Source organism: Rhododendron vialii, chromosome 1a (genome assembly GCF_030253575.1).
Source record: "Rhododendron vialii isolate Sample 1 chromosome 1a, ASM3025357v1".
Lineage (NCBI taxonomy): Eukaryota > Viridiplantae > Streptophyta > Magnoliopsida > Ericales > Ericaceae > Rhododendron > Rhododendron vialii.
The window spans coordinates 38,682,501-38,702,575 of record NC_080557.1 but is presented as its reverse complement, the minus strand read 5'-3'; the positions used below and the strand labels follow the sequence as shown (position 1 = coordinate 38,702,575).

Here is a 20,075-nt window from a genome sequence, read left to right as displayed (position 1 = left end):
AATACTCGTCTTTCCCCTACATATATCTCAATACCCTAAGTAACGTACCAACTCATGGCGACTCTAGGACATATTACCCACCAATATCGATACTTAGAACTCATGGAACAAGGGCCGAAGAAATTTAGAAAGATCGACGAGACGAATCATGAGGACTCGAATTACTATGCTACCTTTCCGATCACTAAACAGACTCACGTCTACCAATTATACTCATCACAATACCTCGCACAGCCTACGGTACTTCTAAACAACTTTACGGTACACCTTCCATTTACAACGGTACTAAGTTTACGTTTAACGAGTGTCTCAGAAATGGGAACGATTAATGAGTCATTAGAGGTCAAACAATCAAGTTACGAGATGGTTTAATGATGTCTAAGAGGTATTAGAAATTATCGGGGATCCAAACAGTGGAATTTAGAACAAAAGTTGCAAAACTCTCCATAAGCAATCTTTATCAATACTACTCAAAATGGTATCGATACAGATGGGCTAAGAAACATTTCAGACGAAATGGTATCGATACCAAGCAGAGTGGTTTCGATACCAGGTCAGTTCGAGCAGATTTTCAAGGGCAAGCTCAACAACAAAACTCAACGATCCATGGCACGATTAAGCACATAAATCACTCATAAACGCAAAGAATGAGCAAGAAATCCCTACCTCACGGTTAGAAGTTTTAAACACGAGATCAACGAACGAGCCCTAGCTTCCAAAGTTCCGAAATCCTCCAAGAACGAAGCCAAGCTCAAACCCACGCGATCCAAGGATTGAATCATGCTTAGATGATGGATTGGAGGTCGAGATATGTGGGTTTTGAGGTTGGAGGATGAGTTTTGGTGGTGGAGAGAGAGCGAGAGAGAGAGGAAGAAGTTGGGATTTTAATCTCCTACTCTCACACACACCTATATATATTAACATATACACTAATCATACTTGCACTTCTTTCAATAGCAATCCTATCACATTGACTCCAAATCTCATAAACACATATTTCACATTTTTCTCAATTTCTAATATTAATAAACCTTTAAATAATTTCAAAAATTACGGGTCTCTACAGGTAGGAATTCTCAACAACCTTTAGTTGACAAATTTTTTTTCGTCCTCGATATTATTTGTGACAAAAACATGCAATTTGTGACGATTTTCATTCGTCACCCAATGCAATTTTTCTTGTAGTGAATCGTACAGTTACCTAGTAAATGTGCAAAATTCTTGCCCAATCATACGACTCTGAGCGCAGCCGCCCGGTGCTAGCGTGACCGAGCACGTGTGGGTAGACTTCACTGAAAACATGATGGCTGGCACAAAACACGGTCAAATACCTGCAATTAAACAAGTACTCGACAAAAATCAGAGTCGCCACTTGGTTTAGATCCAAGAACCATGAATGACTCTTTTGGAAAGGCTTGATCCTTGCATCACCATAGATGGGTCCCGGGGCTAAGGTATCGAGTGGGAAAGTGTTAGGCACCCACTCCGCCCAATCTAACGATTGGCCTCTACTCATCACCATTGGTTCAAATCATCTTTATCCTAAATGCAAGAGACTCAAGCAAATGGATAAGTAAGTTTTAGCAAACACGTTTTCAAAAAAGGAGTCTTTTGCAAGAGGGAAAAAACTATTTGAAAACTACCTCCGTCGAACACAGCACACAGAAAAGAAAATAAAAACATGCAACTTATGGATGAGGGCCTAGAGATGAACAACACATCATCATCCTGCATCCACAGGTGATGATCAACAGCCATCTTTAGGTCCTCATACGGTCTCTAAGTCTAAACTAGCACACAAAAGATTAATCTGCCGTTGCGAATGCCAGAAGGGTACCTACTTCTAGGGGAGTTACCGTAAAGCTAACGAGCATAGCAAAGGCATGAATTAAATGGGAACATACAACATGGAGTATTAGACTAAACATGAGACTGAGCAGAAATAGGAAGTATGCATGAACATGGCTAGACACGACTGAACAAACATGCGATATGAATGAATTAGGAAACTAGCTAAAACAAGAAACCTGGCCTGATTAGGAAACTTTCCAATATAGGAAACTTGACCATATTAGGAAAGTAACCTGATTAGGAAACCTGACCAAATTAGGAAACTTTCCAAATTAGAAAACCGGATCAGATTAGGAAAGTAACCCGATTAGAAAACCACACGCATCGACAGGCTACTCAAGGATAATCATGAGGGCATAACAACTAATTAAATGAACATCACGCTCATATCCGACATGCAGGGGTAAAATACTATTTTGACATGCTCGGGAGAAATTAGCATCATAATGGCTGTAATTGGACAGAGTGACAGCTGTGATCGGGCAGCATAACAGTATGGACTAAGATATCAATATGCATGAAGATAGCATAACGGTAGGGGTAAAATGGTAAATATGCATGTGAGTAGAGTAACGATTACGTGGATGCATGTGCGAGTGATCATACAGACAGAGTAACGACATGGTAACTTGTGTAAAGAATTAAACGTGCAACATTACACTAGTCATGCATCAAGGACAAAATGGTCATTACACATGAACTACCTAAACCCTAGGTTAACATGCATAAACAAAAGCTATACTAGCATGCGATATTAAAACAAATCAAAAGCCTAAACTTGCTTGAACTAAGCAAGAATATAAAATAAACCCTAAGCATGCGACTAACTAATTAAACTAAGCAATAATTAAATAGTAGCTAAACTAAACAATAAAGAAAATAAAAAAGAACGACATACCTTGACTCCACGAGACCAAGCAGACCGGCCTCAAGAATTGAGCAAAAACTAGAACTAGATTGCCCGTAGTGAAGTAACTTTGATGCAAGATGCTTTCGGCAGCCTAACGGCGTAGAAAAAACTTTACTATGCCCGAATGCTAACTAAGAAAATTTAGCTTGCTCTCAAGCAGTGAATGAACCGAATAATTCTGAACGACAGTTCTAAGCGAGTTGAAATTTATGGAGGTAAAAGGTTTATATAGGGTGAATTTGCGGAGGAAAAACGCTAAATTTTCTATGTGGGACTACAAAAAACACTGAAAATGCGGAAATCGAGAAAAAACCACAAAACGATGCCATACCACCACACGAAGGCCGACCCGGCCTTAGCCTTTTATGGGCCCAGGCATGCCTGGTTCAGTTCAAGTTTGTTTTGATGCGTTCCGAGCTAATTTTTGGGCAAAAACCAACAACGATTTGGGCTAAAAATAGGACTTTTATGGGCTAAAAATAAATCATTTAACGTACTAAAAAGACTCAACACTTTTCAAAAATATATTTTAGAATGAAACGCAACATGATTTAAAAAGAAAGCTTGCAACTTGATAAAAATATTTTGAAAGGAATGACAAAAGGCTATCTTCGAACATCAATGCATCAGAATCACTTCTCTAGGATAATCGTAATCGAAAGCGACATTCTCATCATTGGGCGGCCGTTTGGCAGGAGGCCTAAGAGTTACGGACTAACAAATGGGGTGTCTACAACGACCTTCGAAATTGGTTTTTAAATCTAAGCTGATTGCCCAAGTTTAATATTGTAACAAAAATCTTCCGATTTGCCCCTTCAAATTGTAAAGTAATAGTCAACAAATGAAATGGTTCAGTATTTAGATGCTTCGTCACAACCTAACCGTTGAAAGGATTAAAAACCCTAAGTGTAGGGGCTAGGTCGTTGAGAGCATAATATCTTGTAAGACCGGGATCAAATCTACATGGAGCTTCATCTATGACTTGTTCGGAAGTAGGTTTAATGCAAGGTTTTTTGGCATTTAGACGGCCAATTATTTGTTTTGATTTGAATGGTGGAATTCTCTCTCTCTCGAAAAGACTAGAATTGAGATTTAACTAAATTAACAAGTGGCATGGTCTAGAAGTTCCTAACACCCATAACTTAGGCCAATTCATTTTCGTCATTGATTACTCGGTTGAGATACGCGGCAAAGTTTCTCAACCGGAAGATTTAGCGATAGAAATCATTAAGGGCTAGAAAAAGGAGTTTGGACACGGAGCGAGTTCTTTGATGCATTTGGCAAACACAAGGCATGTCCTAGCTCCAAGCATCATGTATGGCAAGTAGCAAGCTCTTGCCTACACATGATCAAAAATGTTAACAATGCTAAATTTTGGTTCATAAAAGGTGAACTCAACTCGAATTCAAACTAAACGTGAAGATTTATGAAGAGAAAAGCAAGATTAACTCAAGACATGAAGTGTTATTCACCTCATGACCAAGCCTTAGTGACTACTCACACACACTTGAAAGATAAAGCATGGAGATAAAAAGATACATGAGATTTAACTGATAAAAACAGAAATAAACTTGATATTAATGACGATCTCGTCCGTACAAACAACTTTAATAAACGAGAAAATTAACGCACCACATTTGGCTTATGGAGTTCTTAAGAGATTACACTTGAAAAAGCTTGAACAAAAACTATGAAGTTCCAAGAGAAAAAAAAGAGAGGAGAACTAAGCATAAAGGTAAATCCTTGAAAAAAATGAGAGAGAGAGAGAGGGAGGGAGGGAGGGAGAGTGCTTTTTATACATCTCAACTTCTCTCTTAACATATATCCTAAAAACATACTATAAGTAGCAAGTATTCTATAAATTGAAGGTTAAAAAAGTAGCAAAATCTAGTCGAAGGGCATTGGTATCGATACCTATGCAAAAACGTATTGATACCCTTGGTTCTGGACTGGCTCTAGGCAACTAGTATCGATACCAAGTCAAAAAGGTAAGCTGTCAGTGATTCTATTGTAGACGATGGGTATTGATACATTTTTGTATTGGTATCGATACCCAAGCTTCTGGAATGATTGAAACCAATTGGTATTGATACCTTTTTGCCATGGTATCGATACTCAATGGCTTAGAGACAAATTCAAGCATGGGCTTCCTCCCTTGGCCTTCAAGCATCCCGAACACCTTCCGGTACTTCATTTCTTAGTTCTTGGGACTCGATGGCATAGCGCCACGTGGCCTCAGGTACTTGGACACCCTCGAGGGTTATCCTAGGTGTCAACATGCCTTGTTCTCGCAGTTTACCTAAAACACTTACAAAACTATCTTCTGCGCAAATTGAATGCACTCATCATATCCAGTAACTTGCGGGAAAAAACTCCCTCCGGCCCAATTTATTAGTCTTTCGTTCTATTCTAACAGGATAAAAAATTAGTTATATCTTTAAATTGTTAATGAATTTTCTATTTAATATGAATCTTGTTGACAGATCTCAATTGATTCTATAATACATACGTAAAATATTATAAATTAAAGGATATTATCAGTTAAAAAGTGACACGAACACTAAAAAAGAATAATTAAATTGGGACGAAATGAGTATTTTCTTCCCAACAAAAATGCATCGCTTTTAAGTATTCGTTTAGCAAACTGCATGAACAATCTTTTCGGAACGGAATAGTATTTAAAAAATGTCAATGGCAAGTCGTTTGCTCGGATTAGGGCTGTTACTCGAAACCGAAAAATTGATCGAAACAGGAAAAACCGGACCAGACCGAATTTTTTAAACCAGTTGAATAATTTCGATCCGGTTCCGGTTTATAAAATTTTAAATTTTATAAACCGGAAAAATAATTTCGTTCCGGTTTATGTGTTTTAAAAACCGGTTGAAACTAGACCGGTTATATATATATATATAAACATAGGGGAGGGGTTGAATTATGGGTTTTTGGTTGATATTTTGTAGTGTATATTGGTCTAATAAATATATTTATTATATAAAAACTATTTTTATGGACTTAATTATGTTTTTATGGTTTTTTTTTATGTATTGGGCTCAAAATTTATCCTTTTTTGTTGGGCCCAAAAAGAATGGTTGAATTATAAATTTGTGGTTGATAATTTATGGGTTGAATTGTGAATTTTTTGATGTGTTGGGCCAAAAATATGGCCAATGAATGAAAACCGGATAAACCGGACCAAAACCGGTTAAGCCGGTCGAAACCGGACCGGTTTATCTCAACCAGTTCTGGTTTCTAAAAATCTCAAACCGGATAACCGGTTTCGACCAAAAAATACACCCAAACCGGACCGGTATCACCCCTAGCTCGGATGACCTACGCTGAGGTTTTTTTTTTTTTTTTTTCCAAAATCCATTCCCCTAAAGGGTCTTTTGGTGGGTGGGGGTGGCGTAGGGAGGGTCCCATCCCATGGATACAATTCCAAAGGCATTTCTGGGCTCCTATAAGTGGGAAAAAAATGCAGTGTCGCGTGGGTAGCACCACGTGATGTTCATTCGGCGCATTCGAGTCATCTATTACGTTTTTGAACGGTTCAAATTTGGAAAAAGAAAAAGTGTTGGAGTGAGAGAAGAGAAAGAATTTCAATTCGAACCGTCCAAAAATGTATTAGACAGTCCGAATGTGATGAACAGATACCACGTAGAATATGCTTGTCCGACAGCAAAGAATTTCTGCCTATAAGTACCCCCGCTGCCCTCCCCCTTTGTATTAAGCCATCACAGCCATAACCACACACAGCCACATCCCCCCTGCCTACCTCTCTAACCCATTCTCATCTCCATTACCATCCCCCTCTTCCCTTCTTCACCACCAATTTTATCATCTCCATAACAGACCCTGTTTCTTCCTTGAGGAGGTAAACTCTATTTCTCTCTCTCTCTCTCTCTCTCTCTCTCTCGTGTATGTACATGTATATAGAGATGGCTGTATTGTTGCTACATGCATATATGTGTCCTAATACGTTAGTTAGCACACTCAAAGGCTCTGTTTCCTTCCAGAACTTGTTTAATTTATTTACTAGGAGTAGTTATTTTGGAACGGTGAAATAAAATAATTTATTTTATCGATTGACAAGAAAAGTTCTACTTACTAGCTAGGAGTACAACGTTACAAGAAAGAAAGAAAAAGAAAAATTCCAGTAAAAACCCTTGCTCAAAGACACTCTCTGTATCGGCTAATAATAGTAATTTTCTGGAGATCTAAATCTGTCCCTCTTGATTGCTGATTCTCATAATCTCACTTTCTTTCTCTGCAGTCAAAATGGGTACAATCGAGAAACAAGGCATAGTCTCAATCCTGAGGTCTGATTCCGACCAAATCAAGGCTCCCTCGCTGAGGAGAACTCTCTCAGCAGATATGTCTTCCAAGAAATGGCTGGCTCAGAGTGGGTTTTCACCCATGAAGAAGATCGCTTCATCCGAGAGACTACCCAATCTGGTTGCGGATTCGTCTTCTTCAGAGGAGGGAGAAGATGAGTGCAAAGGAAAGAATAAGGAGGCTGAGAGGCCGGGGCGATTCGATGTTTGGAGCTCGATTCTTCTATCCAAGAAGGCCGACGACGAGTCCTCGAAGCTCCCGCCTCCCTATGTTCACCCACTTGTAAAGAGGTCGACGAGTGCCCTGAGCGAGAAGAGCCTCGAGATCTGCACCGAGAGTCTTGGGTCAGAGACTGGGTCTGACGTCTTTTCATCTCCTGCGCCGTCAGAGACTGACGACGCAGAAGAGGACAAAGAAATACAACCACAACCAGAGTCACAGTTCCTTGACAGAGAAGACTTGCCAGTTGCAAAGAACAACTACTCCAAAAAAGTGTCAACCAAGTTCCCCCCTCCTCTTCCTTCCCTCGCTCGCTGCGATGGCCCGTCCCTCCTTATGCACTCCCACCGCGAAAATGGCCGGTTAGTCCTTGAAGCCGTGTCTATCCCATCCCAGAATTACTTCCACGCCCAACGAGAAGATGGCCGCCTTGTCCTCACATTTGCCAACACTCCTGATTCCAAAAAGCCAAACAACGAACAGACGTTCGATCAGGAAGAAGAAGTGATTGATCATAAGGAAGATGACGTTGAAGAAATTGACGAAATCTTCGAAGCCACCGAAGGTGAAAATGATAGCGAAGACGAGGAAGAGGAGGAGGAAGAAATGGTGAAAGTTGAAAATGAAGATGGAGCTAAAGAAATTGAAATTGTGATGGAGCAAGCAACTAAGTTGCCAAGTGGAGTGATAAATGTTCATAGGTCAGCCCTAATGATAAAGAAGCTAATCGGCCTAGACAATAGGAACCCAACATGGACCACTAAGTATAACAAACCAGTCCATTTGGTGGATATGGAGGAGGAGGAGGAGGAGAAAGGGCTAAACGCACTTGCACAGTCACTCCCGCGTCCAACCCGACTCGCCAGGCTCATCCCTTCACCACCGGCGGCTGCCCCTGCCCCTGCCCCTGCCGCTTCCTCTTTCAATACCTATGAGTACTTCTGGAGGGCCAAGCCCACTGTGGCGACCGCGGTCAATCCACTCAACAAAAACAGCTGCAACAAGGTCATTTTATCCAATAGTACTCCCAAGGCAGATGAAGAGCAAGGAATGGTCCTGTTGAGAGGGAACAAGGCAGACTACTTAGTCCCCTTGTTGAAGGGATGCAAGGAGCCCAGGAGGTCACTTCTGCTATGGGAGCCTTATTGCATTGCTACCTCCTAAGGTTTTTGGGGCCGACACGTATCCGGTTTTCGAACCTTCCTACATGATAATTTTTCCAATGTGTCAACCAATTAATACGTTGCCATATCATTAATGCTGATACGTACTCCAATACCGTTACCTAAAGCACTCGGTGGCTACTCCTAACATGTTAATAATAATGTTCCTCCCATATTTTCTCTCTACTCCATATATAATTGCCTCTTCCGAGGGGATTGTGTAGCCAAATAATCATGAAAGTGAGTGAGAGAGAGGGAGTGCTTAGATTGAGAGGATCAGAGATTTATTTTGTGTACCATATTTTTGTAAGTCTCTGTCATTATTATATATAAGTATAACTTAACCATGAAGATCTTGGCACCATCTTTGACCTTGGGTGGAGTAGTGTCTGTCAATCATGTCTAGGGTCTCTTTGTCTTTGCATTATAATTAATGGAGTTGCCCTTTTTCTCCCAAGACTTTGCAAGTATTGGCCAGTGGGAGTCCAATGAGGGTACTCGTGGTGTGGTCTACTTGGTGTCAATTTTGGGGACACCGTGATCCCTTTCTCGATATGCATCTTGTTTGTGTTAGGTTGAGGTTTAGCCGACGCAATATTAGCAAAAGAAAAGTTTTTATGGAGAGAGAAGAAAGTGACACTTTTTTGGGTTTTCGAAAGAAATTACGACAAGGGCTGTGATGAGCTAGATGATGTCAGGTAATTGGAATTCATCAATAGCAAAAAGAATTGATGCAATTGGCTCCTCGTGCAATGGAAGTTGTCAGTGCTTTGTGTTTACTCACATGAGAATTGTTTTTCCTTTTCTTTTTTTTTTCCTCCCCGCACCTCGACTAGTTCATTTTCCGGTCCAGTCAAAACCAGATCATTCGTAATGGGACTAGAGATGGGGTGGTGGATCTCCTGTTGAGGTGGGTTGGTAGCGGTGGTGGCAGAAGTTTGGTCGGCTATGGTGGTGGGGCTGTGGCGGGAGGTGGTTGTGGTAGATCTGTTGCTAGCTGCAGGTGGTGGCCGTGGTGGCTTCCATCGTGGACGGGTTGCCTGGGACGGCAATGGCAGATTCCTAGGGGTAGGGTTTTTGGGTTTGGGCTTTTGGCCCAATGGGTGTTTTGGGCTCGTCCCATTAGATGTTTGGACTTTGGCCATTTAGGTGATGTCACAACCTAACCCGGATTCATGACCGGCAAGTGAAAAAGAATCACTGAAGGCCATCTTTACTTCTTAGTTGTAATTTTTTCCTAAAATATCGATAGTTTCTTTATTATGAAAACAAATGCGGAAATGTTTATTTGATTGAAAACAACTTCAATATTTACAGAGTTGTCTAGTGCAGGAAACAAAAGTATTAGCCCATAGGCTTATATTACAACTTGTGGGCACTACCATAGGTCGCACCAAATACAAACATGCAGTTTTACAAGGGTTTTACAACTTCTGCAATCCATCGAAATACTGAAATTGAAAACAACAACATCAACCGCATGAAGGACTAGTGTGACTAGTCAATTATCTATCCATGTCCTGAAATGTTTCATAAACACAAAACATTTAAGTGAGAATTACGATATACTAAGTTTCCACAATTTTAGTATGCAATGTCATTTTATGCATTTTCTTTCCACTTTACAATAGAACGGGGGGAGGACAGCACAAGGGGGGAGAACAGACATTTTTCTTTTCAACATCTTTCATGAACGGAACACCAGCAATGATTGGGTAGCTAGCCCTAGATTTAGATAATAATATCAATACCCTAGAATACTTGGCAATATTCCTCATAATGGCCAAACTCAACATTCAGATATGTTTGATACCGATAACCTCGGTTTTCCTTTCTCTTTAAAGGAATTTCATCTCTTAACTTTAATTGTTTCTCTTTAAGCAATTCAATCACAACATCATATTCAATATCTCGAATATCAACGATCAGAATTCCTTTTCAATTAAAAGTGAAGCTTTCCGTCCAATTTTAATAAATTCATGCAAGGTTTGATGCTTTTAAACACATAATCACGTACACAGTATTTATCTAAACCATAATTGTGTAAACAGAGTATATTCGTAATTACTCACCACTGAAACGTGAACCGCAAATATTTACCATAGTAAAATTATTGATCAATGTCTAGACCGAGAGAGAGAGGGAGGAAGGTGGCGGTGTGTGGTGGTGCTGGAAGTGGTGAGGCCGAGAGGGAGAGGAGGGGAAGGAGAGAGCCGAGAGGAGGAGGAGGGGAAAGGTGTAGCAGCAAGCTGCTGCGCACGGCAGCACTATGCCGCGTTGGCAGCGGGTTCGGGGTGGTTCTGTGCCAAGAAGAAGAAGAAGAGAAGGAAAGGATATATATATATATATATATATATATATATATATATATATATATATAGAGAGAGAGAGAGAGAGAGAGAGAGAGAGAGAGAGAGAGAGAGAGAGAGAGAGTGAGAGTGAGAGTGTGAGTGAGTGAGTGAGTGAGTGAGAGAGAGAACGGTCAGAGAGGGAGAGAGGTGTCCGGTTGAGAGGGAGGGGGCAGACCAGCGAGTAAAGTTTGGGGAGTGGAGTGGGACTCACCCTCATACGTGGTTTATTTCCATTTCTGGCCGTCGGGCGTCGGCTAGGAAATCCCACGCGGACGCAAAGTCCCGTTCCGACCGCACAGTCCAGGTTTCGTCTCGAACTTAATACCGTAGCCTAAACAAATTATTCTGAAACCAACCCCGGTCTCAGTTTTTCGAATAAAAATCTCGATAAGTAAATTCATAAAACGTGCAAATTTTTTGGGTTATGGATAGGGTCTATTGGGTGTCGTGTTGACATCTTGGTAACAAGTCTTGTTTCAGTATTTTCTTGTATTTCCTTTTTATTAAAAATATAAGGTGAGATGTCGTGATAAGTTGAGCTGATCCTTTTTGTATGACGCTGTTTTATTACAAGATTTTTCATTTTTATCATTAATGATATGAAAACCCTTTTTTGCCGAACAAAAAGTAATAATGGACCAGAGGTTTTGTAAATGTCTTCTGCTTTCAAGGCACTTACATCCGTCGTTTCTATCACTTCACTCTTTTCATCATACTACTTTCACATCCTTTGTTTTCTTCATTTTCGAAAAACGTGCATTTTCTTGAGAATTTTTTTCCCGTGAATATATTTTCAGATAATTTTGCAACGATTACGTGATATACTTGTGCTCTTCGGATTGATGCAAAAAAATTTACAAATAATAATACAATTTATGTTTTCCAAGAAAATGCAAGGTTTTCGAAAAGCAACAGGGGACGAAGGAAATATATATGAAAAATCTTGCAGCAACATCAAACATGCTTATGATCCTTGTCATAATTAATCAACAGATGAAGTAATAAAAGCAAGAGAATTCGAGGTAGAACACTCAATGATAATGATAATATGACAGACAAAGCCGGTACTAATTGTATTTTCTCCTTGAGCCCTTCTACACCCATCGATGGTGGATTCACCAACCTTATACCGACGGCCCCACGTTGGCCTAATACAGTTCTTGCACGGAAAATTCGAATCGTTCAATAATTTTAAGAAAAACTGAGTGGCCTGGTAGAAAATAAGCTCAATCCGATGTGTGTAGATGCTCGATCCAATCTTTTCATTTTTTATTCAGAATTTTCGTTTTCGATTTCCACTTTTCTCCGGTGGGGTACAATTTTTTTTTTCTTTCCAGAATTGGCTTCTCGGCGACACTCCACTTAAATGGACTGACCATTTGGAGCCCATAACAGATCTAATTTGATAATAGAAATCGTTCATTTTGTAGAACTCGTTGAGAACATTGATTGTTTCAAAAACAATGTTCTTCGCATACAAATTAGTACCAAATCGAAATGTAGTTATTTTGCAAAAATTGAGTTGGACACGCTGGATTTGGACCTATTTTTCAAAAAGTAAATGTGTTTGGATCAACTATTGATTGTTATCCAAACAACAAGATCTTTTTGTACGTTTAATTTTCTTGACGAGACATTTATAAAATGAACGATTTCGATCTATTAAAATAAATCCTTTATGACCCCAAAATGAGCAAATCGCATGGCGCAGCCCACTTATTTTGGATGCCGGACTGCACCATCCAAGTGAACTTCCTCCTTTTGCTCCTTAATTCTCTCCTTAGGAGTAATTCTTCCTCTCTAAGGTCATTAACAGTAGCATAATCAAAAACCAATTATTTTTAAAGTTTACAATATTGGTATAAAAGATGGTTCACCATGGTATAATTAAACTTAGCAACCTTTTTCAATAATCAAAATTTGTGGACTCCACGCCACATAAGTTAATTAGTTCCAAAATTTGTATACACGCGTGTTTCAATTGGTATTTTTTCTTCTCTTCTTCACCTACTCTATATCTTCTCCACTTCACCCAAAAACTATTTCTCATTCTTTCCCTCAAAAAGTGAAGCTTATATTTCTCGATTATCTACAATTCAACCCATCATCGCCAGATTAAGGTATTTTACTCTTCTTTTCCATTTATATTTTTTTCTCCAAAAAAAATTCATAATAGAAGGGAAGAAATTCACTGATTTTTCCCCAAACCTAAGAGAGAGAATCGATATATTTTTGCCAAAAAAAAAATGTAAATGGAGGAAAGTGAATGACAGAAAACAAAGGGGGAGAGAAAGTGAAATTATAGTAGACCCTTATTTTGGTTATGGACTAGAAGTGACTATTGTAAAGTTCAACATTGTTAAGCTTAGCAACCTCTTAAGTAAATAATCAAAATTTGATGTGTTAGCTTTTGGTTATCATTTTTTGATTATACCACTGTAGATGACCTAAAATCATATAAACAATAAAATGTTTAGTTTTTTTTTATCCGCAATAAAATGTCTAGTTATTAGAGAGAAGCAGACCTGGAGCTTGATCATTCACACGCTGCAGCCCACAATTTATAGGCTGATATCTGGGTAAAGCTTTGATCATTCACATGCTGCAGCCCACAATTTATAGGCTGATATCTGGGTTTGGTCCACCAAAGGTTGGACAAATTTCCTAGCCCCAAGTCAGAGCATGGGACAAGCACGAACGATAATTGGGAAAATGACGGCCCATAACGTGTTTTGATAATTAATACTCATTAAGGAGAAGTTAAGAACATTTGTTAATACTGAAATGTCCTTAACGAATATTAATTATTTAAGCACGTCATTGGCCGTCATTTTCCCTTAATAATTTTGCTCCCTTAAAAGTTTGTTTTCCAATGAGGGCCCAACGCCAATGGGCTCTAACCCATATAAGAGGCCGAGATTCAAGCTCCGTTGTGGGCGCTTGAAATTCAGGGTTATAAATAGTCTCTGAAATCTTTTGTGAACTAACCTACTAACAGTTTAATACTCCGCTAACTCTCTCTGATGTATACAATATAGGGTGGGGAAAAAAATTTGAAGGCCCAACAAAATGAAACTGGACGTAGGGAGTAGAAATTTCTTGAGGGATTTCCAGCGATCCATCTTCCTTCCTAGTTGTGGAGCTTATCAAATTTTAACTTAACAAATTTAGCTTTTCAATTATTTGTTAGCTTGACTTTTAAAAAAAAAAAAAATTTACTTGTTAGCTTTAGGCAAATTCAAACTAAGCCTTAGATAGGTATGTCAATTTCTTGTATTCTATCCCGCCTTTGACCTTTCCATCCCGATTCAATAAGAAAATGGGGTGCAATGATATTTGCTTCCCAGTCCCGATTATAGTAATTATTGTCATTGTATGTTATTTATAAAACATTAGAGAGCAAAATACTAAATACTAAATCTCTATTTCCTTTTTTTTCCCTTCTTTTTTGTTTTACTCATTTTAACTCCCATAGTACTTTGATATTTTATTTCACTGTCAAAATTCATTAAGAGAACAAATTAAGTTAGTGCAAAATTTTTCGAAAATATAAATCTGATTATTTTCCGACCTCACAATCTTCCCGATTTTCCCGCTCTTACTTCACCCCGATGAGTTACGAGGTGACAATAAATCTGACTCTACCCTGCCCTATCGTCATCCTTACCCTGAGCACATAAAAAGGTGAATAAATTTGGCAGCCCCCTGTTTATTTTCGCAAAATTAAATGGAAAAGAATGAAAAAAACACAAAAAACAAAGAACCCGGTCGGATCCTGATCCGGTCGATGGCCGGTTTCAAGAATGTCGGGTTTCCTGTGATGATCCTTCCTCGTACGGGACCTTGCAAATATCATTTCTAATTCTTGCTTCTGCGGTTCCTTCCTTCCTCCCTCTGAAAATCTGAGCAGTTACTCGCAATAATCTGCCATCACCGGAGAGAGAAACGCAGAAGTGTGTGGCGATGGGTGATATTGCTACGCCCGACGACGATTTACTTCTCAAGAACTTCTTCGCTGAAGTCAGCGAAGTTGAGCGCGAGAACGAAGTCCGCAGGTCTCTCTCTCTCTCTCTCTCTCTCTCTCTCTCTCTCAAGGCTCTTTCCTTTTCCTTTTTCCCGTTTTTTCATCTGATTATCATTTTGTTTTTTGTTGTCTATTTTGGTTCTAATTTCTGTGACCATATGCTTCTGACTGTGAACAATTAGGGTTTCAAGAGATTTCCCTCTTTCTGAATTCCCCCGTGTGGTTGAAATACACACGCCTTGGATTGTTTCCGGACACGCTAGAATTGGCAGTAAACCCTAACTTCTTTTGTACGTGTACCTGTAGAAATAGGAGAAAGCAGAAAAGATATGAATTTGGTGGAGGTGGCGATGATTTAGTTGTATTGATTCCGTAGGGTATTGCCGAGAGTGGAGTGAATTACAAAATTGTTGTTTGGCTAGATGCTTTACCATAGGGAACTAAGTACGAGGCATACCGTGATTGTACGTATGTAGTCCAAGATTCAACTGAGAATATCGAAGATTCAAAACAATATATTAGCAGTTTTGAGCTATTTTCTTTCTGACAAGTAAAGATAATTTTATTGGATGCTGTCAAAGTGCCAATATAGACATGGTTAATCTTTTGAGGAGCAGTGTAACGAGTTTCTCGCTTTACCTTTGTAACCGTGCCGTATGATGTTTAAGATTATGAGGATGATGCATCACAGAACCTAAGCTTGACTTCAAAACATAAAAGGTACCAATGGGTTGGATTCTTATGGATGAGTTATAGAAATAGAAGTTCCTAGCCCATGATAGGGAACGGGGAATAAACCTGACGGTAAAAAGGCGATAGAAAAATAATCTGGGGGTCGCTCAATTGGGTCTAATCCTTGTTTCTCACTAGAAGGTCAAGGATTCAAGTTTTGGTACAGGCAAGATTGCCTTTCCCGGGCTACAACTTGCTGACGTATTGGGTAGAACGGTGATAGAAAGGTTTGTGAATGAAGACGAAAGGCTAGCTGTTGCCCAACTTAAAACACTTCATACGTCAAGCTATTTTAAGTGACCCAATTTCTCCAGGTTAGGGAATAGTATCTCGAATAGTCTTGTGCCACTTAGGTCACCTTTCTCACTAGAAAAACCAGCATGAAGCTGCTAAGTTATTAAGTGACACTGCAACTTTTTTCCAGTCGTAAATAGGGTTTACCCTATTATCAGAGAAAAGAGTAGGGGCAATAAACAAAAGGGCCTTAATCATGAACAATTTTATGCGAGTTATGATGAGCATGATCCTTCCTAAGAAAAGAATTGCTCGAACTTTACGCATCCTCTTCTACTTTTGATCAAAGTGTGGTGTGTCAAAAATGAGCGATGTGTTGAAGCACGCAACCTGTACATATGAACTCATAAGAAGGTTTGTTTGTTTCCAACTCCAGTTATAACAAATGTGACATAACAGTGAGGGAAAGCATTTTAAAATTTTGCTGAGCTTTCTTGATGCAACCCATAGCTTTATAAGTATAACGATGAGACAATTTCTGTTTGAGAATACCCCGGTAGTACAAGGCTGCGACATATATTATGTGTGTGTATACACAAACAGGTACATATGTGTTTTGGCAACATTGGCTGCCTATGAAGTTGAATTGATTTGAGGGATAGAAGTCTAGACAATGCTTTTGGAAAAGTACATTGCTCTGACAAATATAATGTGGAAAACGTGGTTTCGTTCTGCTGCGAACTTTTCGAAAATGTTTGTTTATTCTTGTAGCATCTTCAACATGTTTGGTTTCCTTTTTTACCTATCTTGCTGCAACTGACCAAAAACATACAAAATCTTTTGTAGGATTCTTTCATGCTTCAAGTTAAATGCATTTGAGTATCTTAATTTACCCTTCGATTCGTCCTTGGAGGATGTGAAAAAGCAGTATCGTAAGGTAATTATTTCAACCCCACTAGAGTTGATTGAAGGTTTTTCTCAACAATTTGAAAGCTTATTAGTTGGTCGTTGATTAACGTGTTCATATTCCTTTGCCATTGAAGTTATCTTTGTTGGTTCATCCCGACAAATGCAAGCATCCACAAGCTAAGGAGGCATTTGGTGGTAAGTTATATCTTGTTGCATGAAAGAGAAAACAGAATATCGATGGATGATTTTGTGTCTAGAACATTTCTAAAATATTTAAGACTATGCTTGCAGTCATGATTGACAATTTTGCATCTGAGATGACATGATTCAAACATATGTTAAAGAATAGGCAGAGCGTGTTTTTTATACAAGGTCAGGGGTTTGAGACTGGTAGCCAAAAGCCAAGAGCATACGAAGAAAGATGTCATAAAATTTCTTGTTTCTTCAGAGTTAGCTCATTTTTGTGGATGAACATTTTTCTCTCATCACCCCCTGATGTTCAGATACTTTGTAGGAAGTACAGACACGTCTCCTTGGGTCACTTTTTATATCAAAACGCGTCAGAAATCTTGTTAATTTATTTTTAGATCATACATGCTTCAAAACACACGTGTTTGTTCATCTCTCTTTGCTTGGAGTCTTGACACATACATGCTTCAAACAGACGAACACATCTGACTCACTTTTATTCTAGGTCGTGTATTATGAATTTATTACGTTTCCATTTACAAAATGTTTTCTTCTGAACAGCACTAGCAAAAGCCCAGCAACTATTGCTGGATCCTGAAGAGCGGGGATATATTCTTAACCAAGTTAGTAATGCAAAAGGTCTGTGCTTAAGCCTTATCATCTTTATATTCCAGCTGTATCTTTGTAGTTAATTTTTGTCTCAGGATCTTATTAGTTGAATATTCTGTGAGAATCATTTGTCACTTTCATAACACATGAATTCACGTATAGAACATATATCATGTGTGCTAGAAATTTTTTGGGGCTCTTGCATCCTTGTTCTCATGTTGAAAATTTTAATCTACTTAATTCTTTATCACTTATTTGATAATACTTCTCCTGTTCTTCCCCTACATCACATATGGCTCACTTGCTGTTCCATTACTGTACACTGTACAGTGCTCCTTTTGAATCACTGGGTATCAGCCTGATTTCCATGCCATGGCCCGAACAGTTTCACAATTTTTGTATAGTGATTTGTGCTCTATTTTGTAGAAATTTTCTGGTTCGGGTTTTAGAACAAAAAATCATCATTGGGTACACATTATATAATGCAGACTAGAATGGTGGTTATGCACTGCACATTCCTCTGATTGGTAGAATGATTTTTCATGTTTCTTTCAATGTTGGATAATATCGGCCTTATACGAGCTAATTTTTTTGTCCCTGTTAAATGTACTGCAGAAGAACTTAGAGCAAAAAGGAAGAAACAGCTTAAGAAAGACGCAGCTTCTAAGATAAAGTCATTGGTCGATGAGGTAAAGTTAGGTTGCACAGGCCTTTATGTCCATGTTCTTCTGGTGTGTTCTCTTGCTATGGTTATTTTGACCTAGCGGAACTTTGCTGCATGGTTGCAATACTTAAATTTGATGCTAAATAGTTAATTTCGAGAACTTTACCATATTGTATAGTGTTAGTCTTACCTCTTAAGAAAGGTTTCCCCTCTTGAGCAATTTTGTGACTTTGTGGAGGTTTTTGATGTGGGAGGAAGTGCATTGGTGGGGTTTTTCTTTGTGTTCTTTCTCCCCTTTAGATGGCAGTCTGCAGCTATGACAATAAACTAAGTTTTTGAACTGTTGAGTGCCTATTCATTCTATCTATTAGCACTAGCGTAAATTACTCTGTAGTTCTCCTGCATATACAGCATGCAGAAACTCAGTGAAAGAGTTGGTGTGCTATAATTACGACAATCCTGCGTAATTTGTGTTCTTTTCTCAGGGTATTGAATGGCTTTTTTTAGCTGATACCTTCTGTCGAAGTCTGGGTGCACCAATCATCAGGGATCTGGAGATCATGTCTAATCATTGGGTTTTTTATCCTGTTATGGTCTGAGCTGCAAATGAAATGAAATTTGATATACGAAAACTTTTCAGTTGGGTAGTATCCAGTGGATTACTTGTGTGTGCCATATTGGACAAAGAAAGAACCATTTTTTATGGCAGCCTGCGTTGATATTGCTCCAACATTGCATTTTGGTTGTACCTTGCTCCGGTTTTGGAATAAAATTTGCATTCCCCATGCCAAATGCTTTTTGGTAATGATTGATGAGTCAAACAGCTTGCTGATTCATATCCCGTGGGACTTTGATACAGGGGAAGTATGAACAAGAGTTTGAGCGGTCGGATGAATTTCAGCAACAACTAAAACTGAAGGTTCGAGAGATCTTGACAGATCAAGAATGGCGGCGGAGAAAAATGCAGAAGAGGGTATGCTTGAAGCTCAGCCTTGTATTTTTCCTCATGGTCTTAGGTACTGTGCTTTTACCCTTCTTAATGAATGACTCTCTGTCTTTTGAATATTCTATAGATATCAGAAGAGGAAGGTAGACTGAAGAAGGATGAGGAAGAGGAAAAAGAAAAGTGGAAAAGAAAGCGTGAGCATGAGGAGCAGTGGGAAGGGACAAGAGAACAAAGGGTTTGTTTCTGAAATCTTTTCAAATATCACATACTATTATGTATTTGATGAACATTGGCCTATGTTCATGAACTTGGGTACATCCATATATGGGTGTGTCTAGGCATTGCATTCTTATAATTCCATTTGTCAAGGAATCATAGTTCTATTCTAACAACCCAGTTACAGTGATGCGTGTCATTAGTACTTCAATCCTTTTAACTGGATTGGGAGTTGGTTCGTCTCATCCTTAGACGTGCTGCTTGGGTTCATGTCCAACATCATTTGAGAAGTGATTCTGATTATTACCTTGTTGTATCAACAGGTTTCCAGCTGGAGAGATTTTATGAAGGGCGGAAAGAAGGTGAGATGATTTACTAGCAAATCTCTTCTTATCTTGTTATTGTGACTGTGCTTCAACTAGTTTTCTTGCATACACAGGTAAAGAAAGGAGAGATCCGACCGCCAAAGCTCAAGACTGAAGATGCTTCCAAATCTTATGTCCAAAGGCCTGTGAAGCGCGGTTAAGTCAATCAAGTATAACAGGGATGATTTGCCAATTGACAAACTGCTGAATTAGTATATGAGTTGAAGAGGGTTGAAATTCAGCTGCAATGTCATGCCTCTTAACCTTCTTGTGATAACCCTTGTAATAGAACAAGTCTTGTAATGGAATTAAGATCTTGTTCATTTATGAATTCCAAGGTACTCAATTAAGTAGAGTGATT

At 39.0% G+C, this 20,075-nt stretch overlaps 2 protein-coding genes across 3 annotated transcripts in view; both read left to right on the top strand.

Moving 5' to 3' along the window:
• The window catches only part of LOC131317307 (J domain-containing protein spf31), a 44,061-nt gene that overhangs the window by 23,971 nt on the left and 15 nt on the right, over positions 1-20,075 (top strand). Inside the window, exons 2-10 of one of the 2 annotated variants that reach the window (XM_058346873.1) lie at positions 14,737-14,881; positions 16,663-16,753; positions 16,860-16,920; positions 17,476-17,553; positions 18,139-18,212; positions 19,047-19,160; positions 19,261-19,368; positions 19,673-19,711; positions 19,789-20,075. The exon at positions 19,789-20,075 is cut by the window's right edge and continues 15 nt beyond it. In XM_058346873.1, the coding sequence (XP_058202856.1) occupies positions 14,790-14,881; positions 16,663-16,753; positions 16,860-16,920; positions 17,476-17,553; positions 18,139-18,212; positions 19,047-19,160; positions 19,261-19,368; positions 19,673-19,711; positions 19,789-19,875 (744 nt within the window). In that variant the 5' untranslated portion in view covers positions 14,737-14,789 and the 3' untranslated portion in view covers positions 19,876-20,075. Of the gene's footprint in view, positions 1-14,676; positions 14,882-16,662; positions 16,754-16,859; positions 16,921-17,475; positions 17,554-18,138; positions 18,213-19,046; positions 19,161-19,260; positions 19,369-19,672; positions 19,712-19,788 lie in introns of those variants that run through there. The other variant, XM_058346867.1, reaches the window with a different exon arrangement.
• LOC131317304 (protein FAF-like, chloroplastic) lies at positions 6,471-8,826 on the top strand. Its single transcript, XM_058346864.1, has 2 exons — positions 6,471-6,632; positions 7,032-8,826. The coding sequence occupies exon 2, from the start codon at positions 7,037-7,039 to the stop codon at positions 8,474-8,476; it is 1,440 nt and encodes a 479-aa protein (XP_058202847.1). The 5' UTR covers positions 6,471-6,632; positions 7,032-7,036; the 3' UTR covers positions 8,477-8,826.

Excerpts from the sequence above, each read along its gene's own strand:
- LOC131317304 (XM_058346864.1), top strand. The coding sequence starts at position 7,037 with ATGGGTACAATCGAGAAACAAGGCATAGTCTCAATCCTGAGGTCTGAT.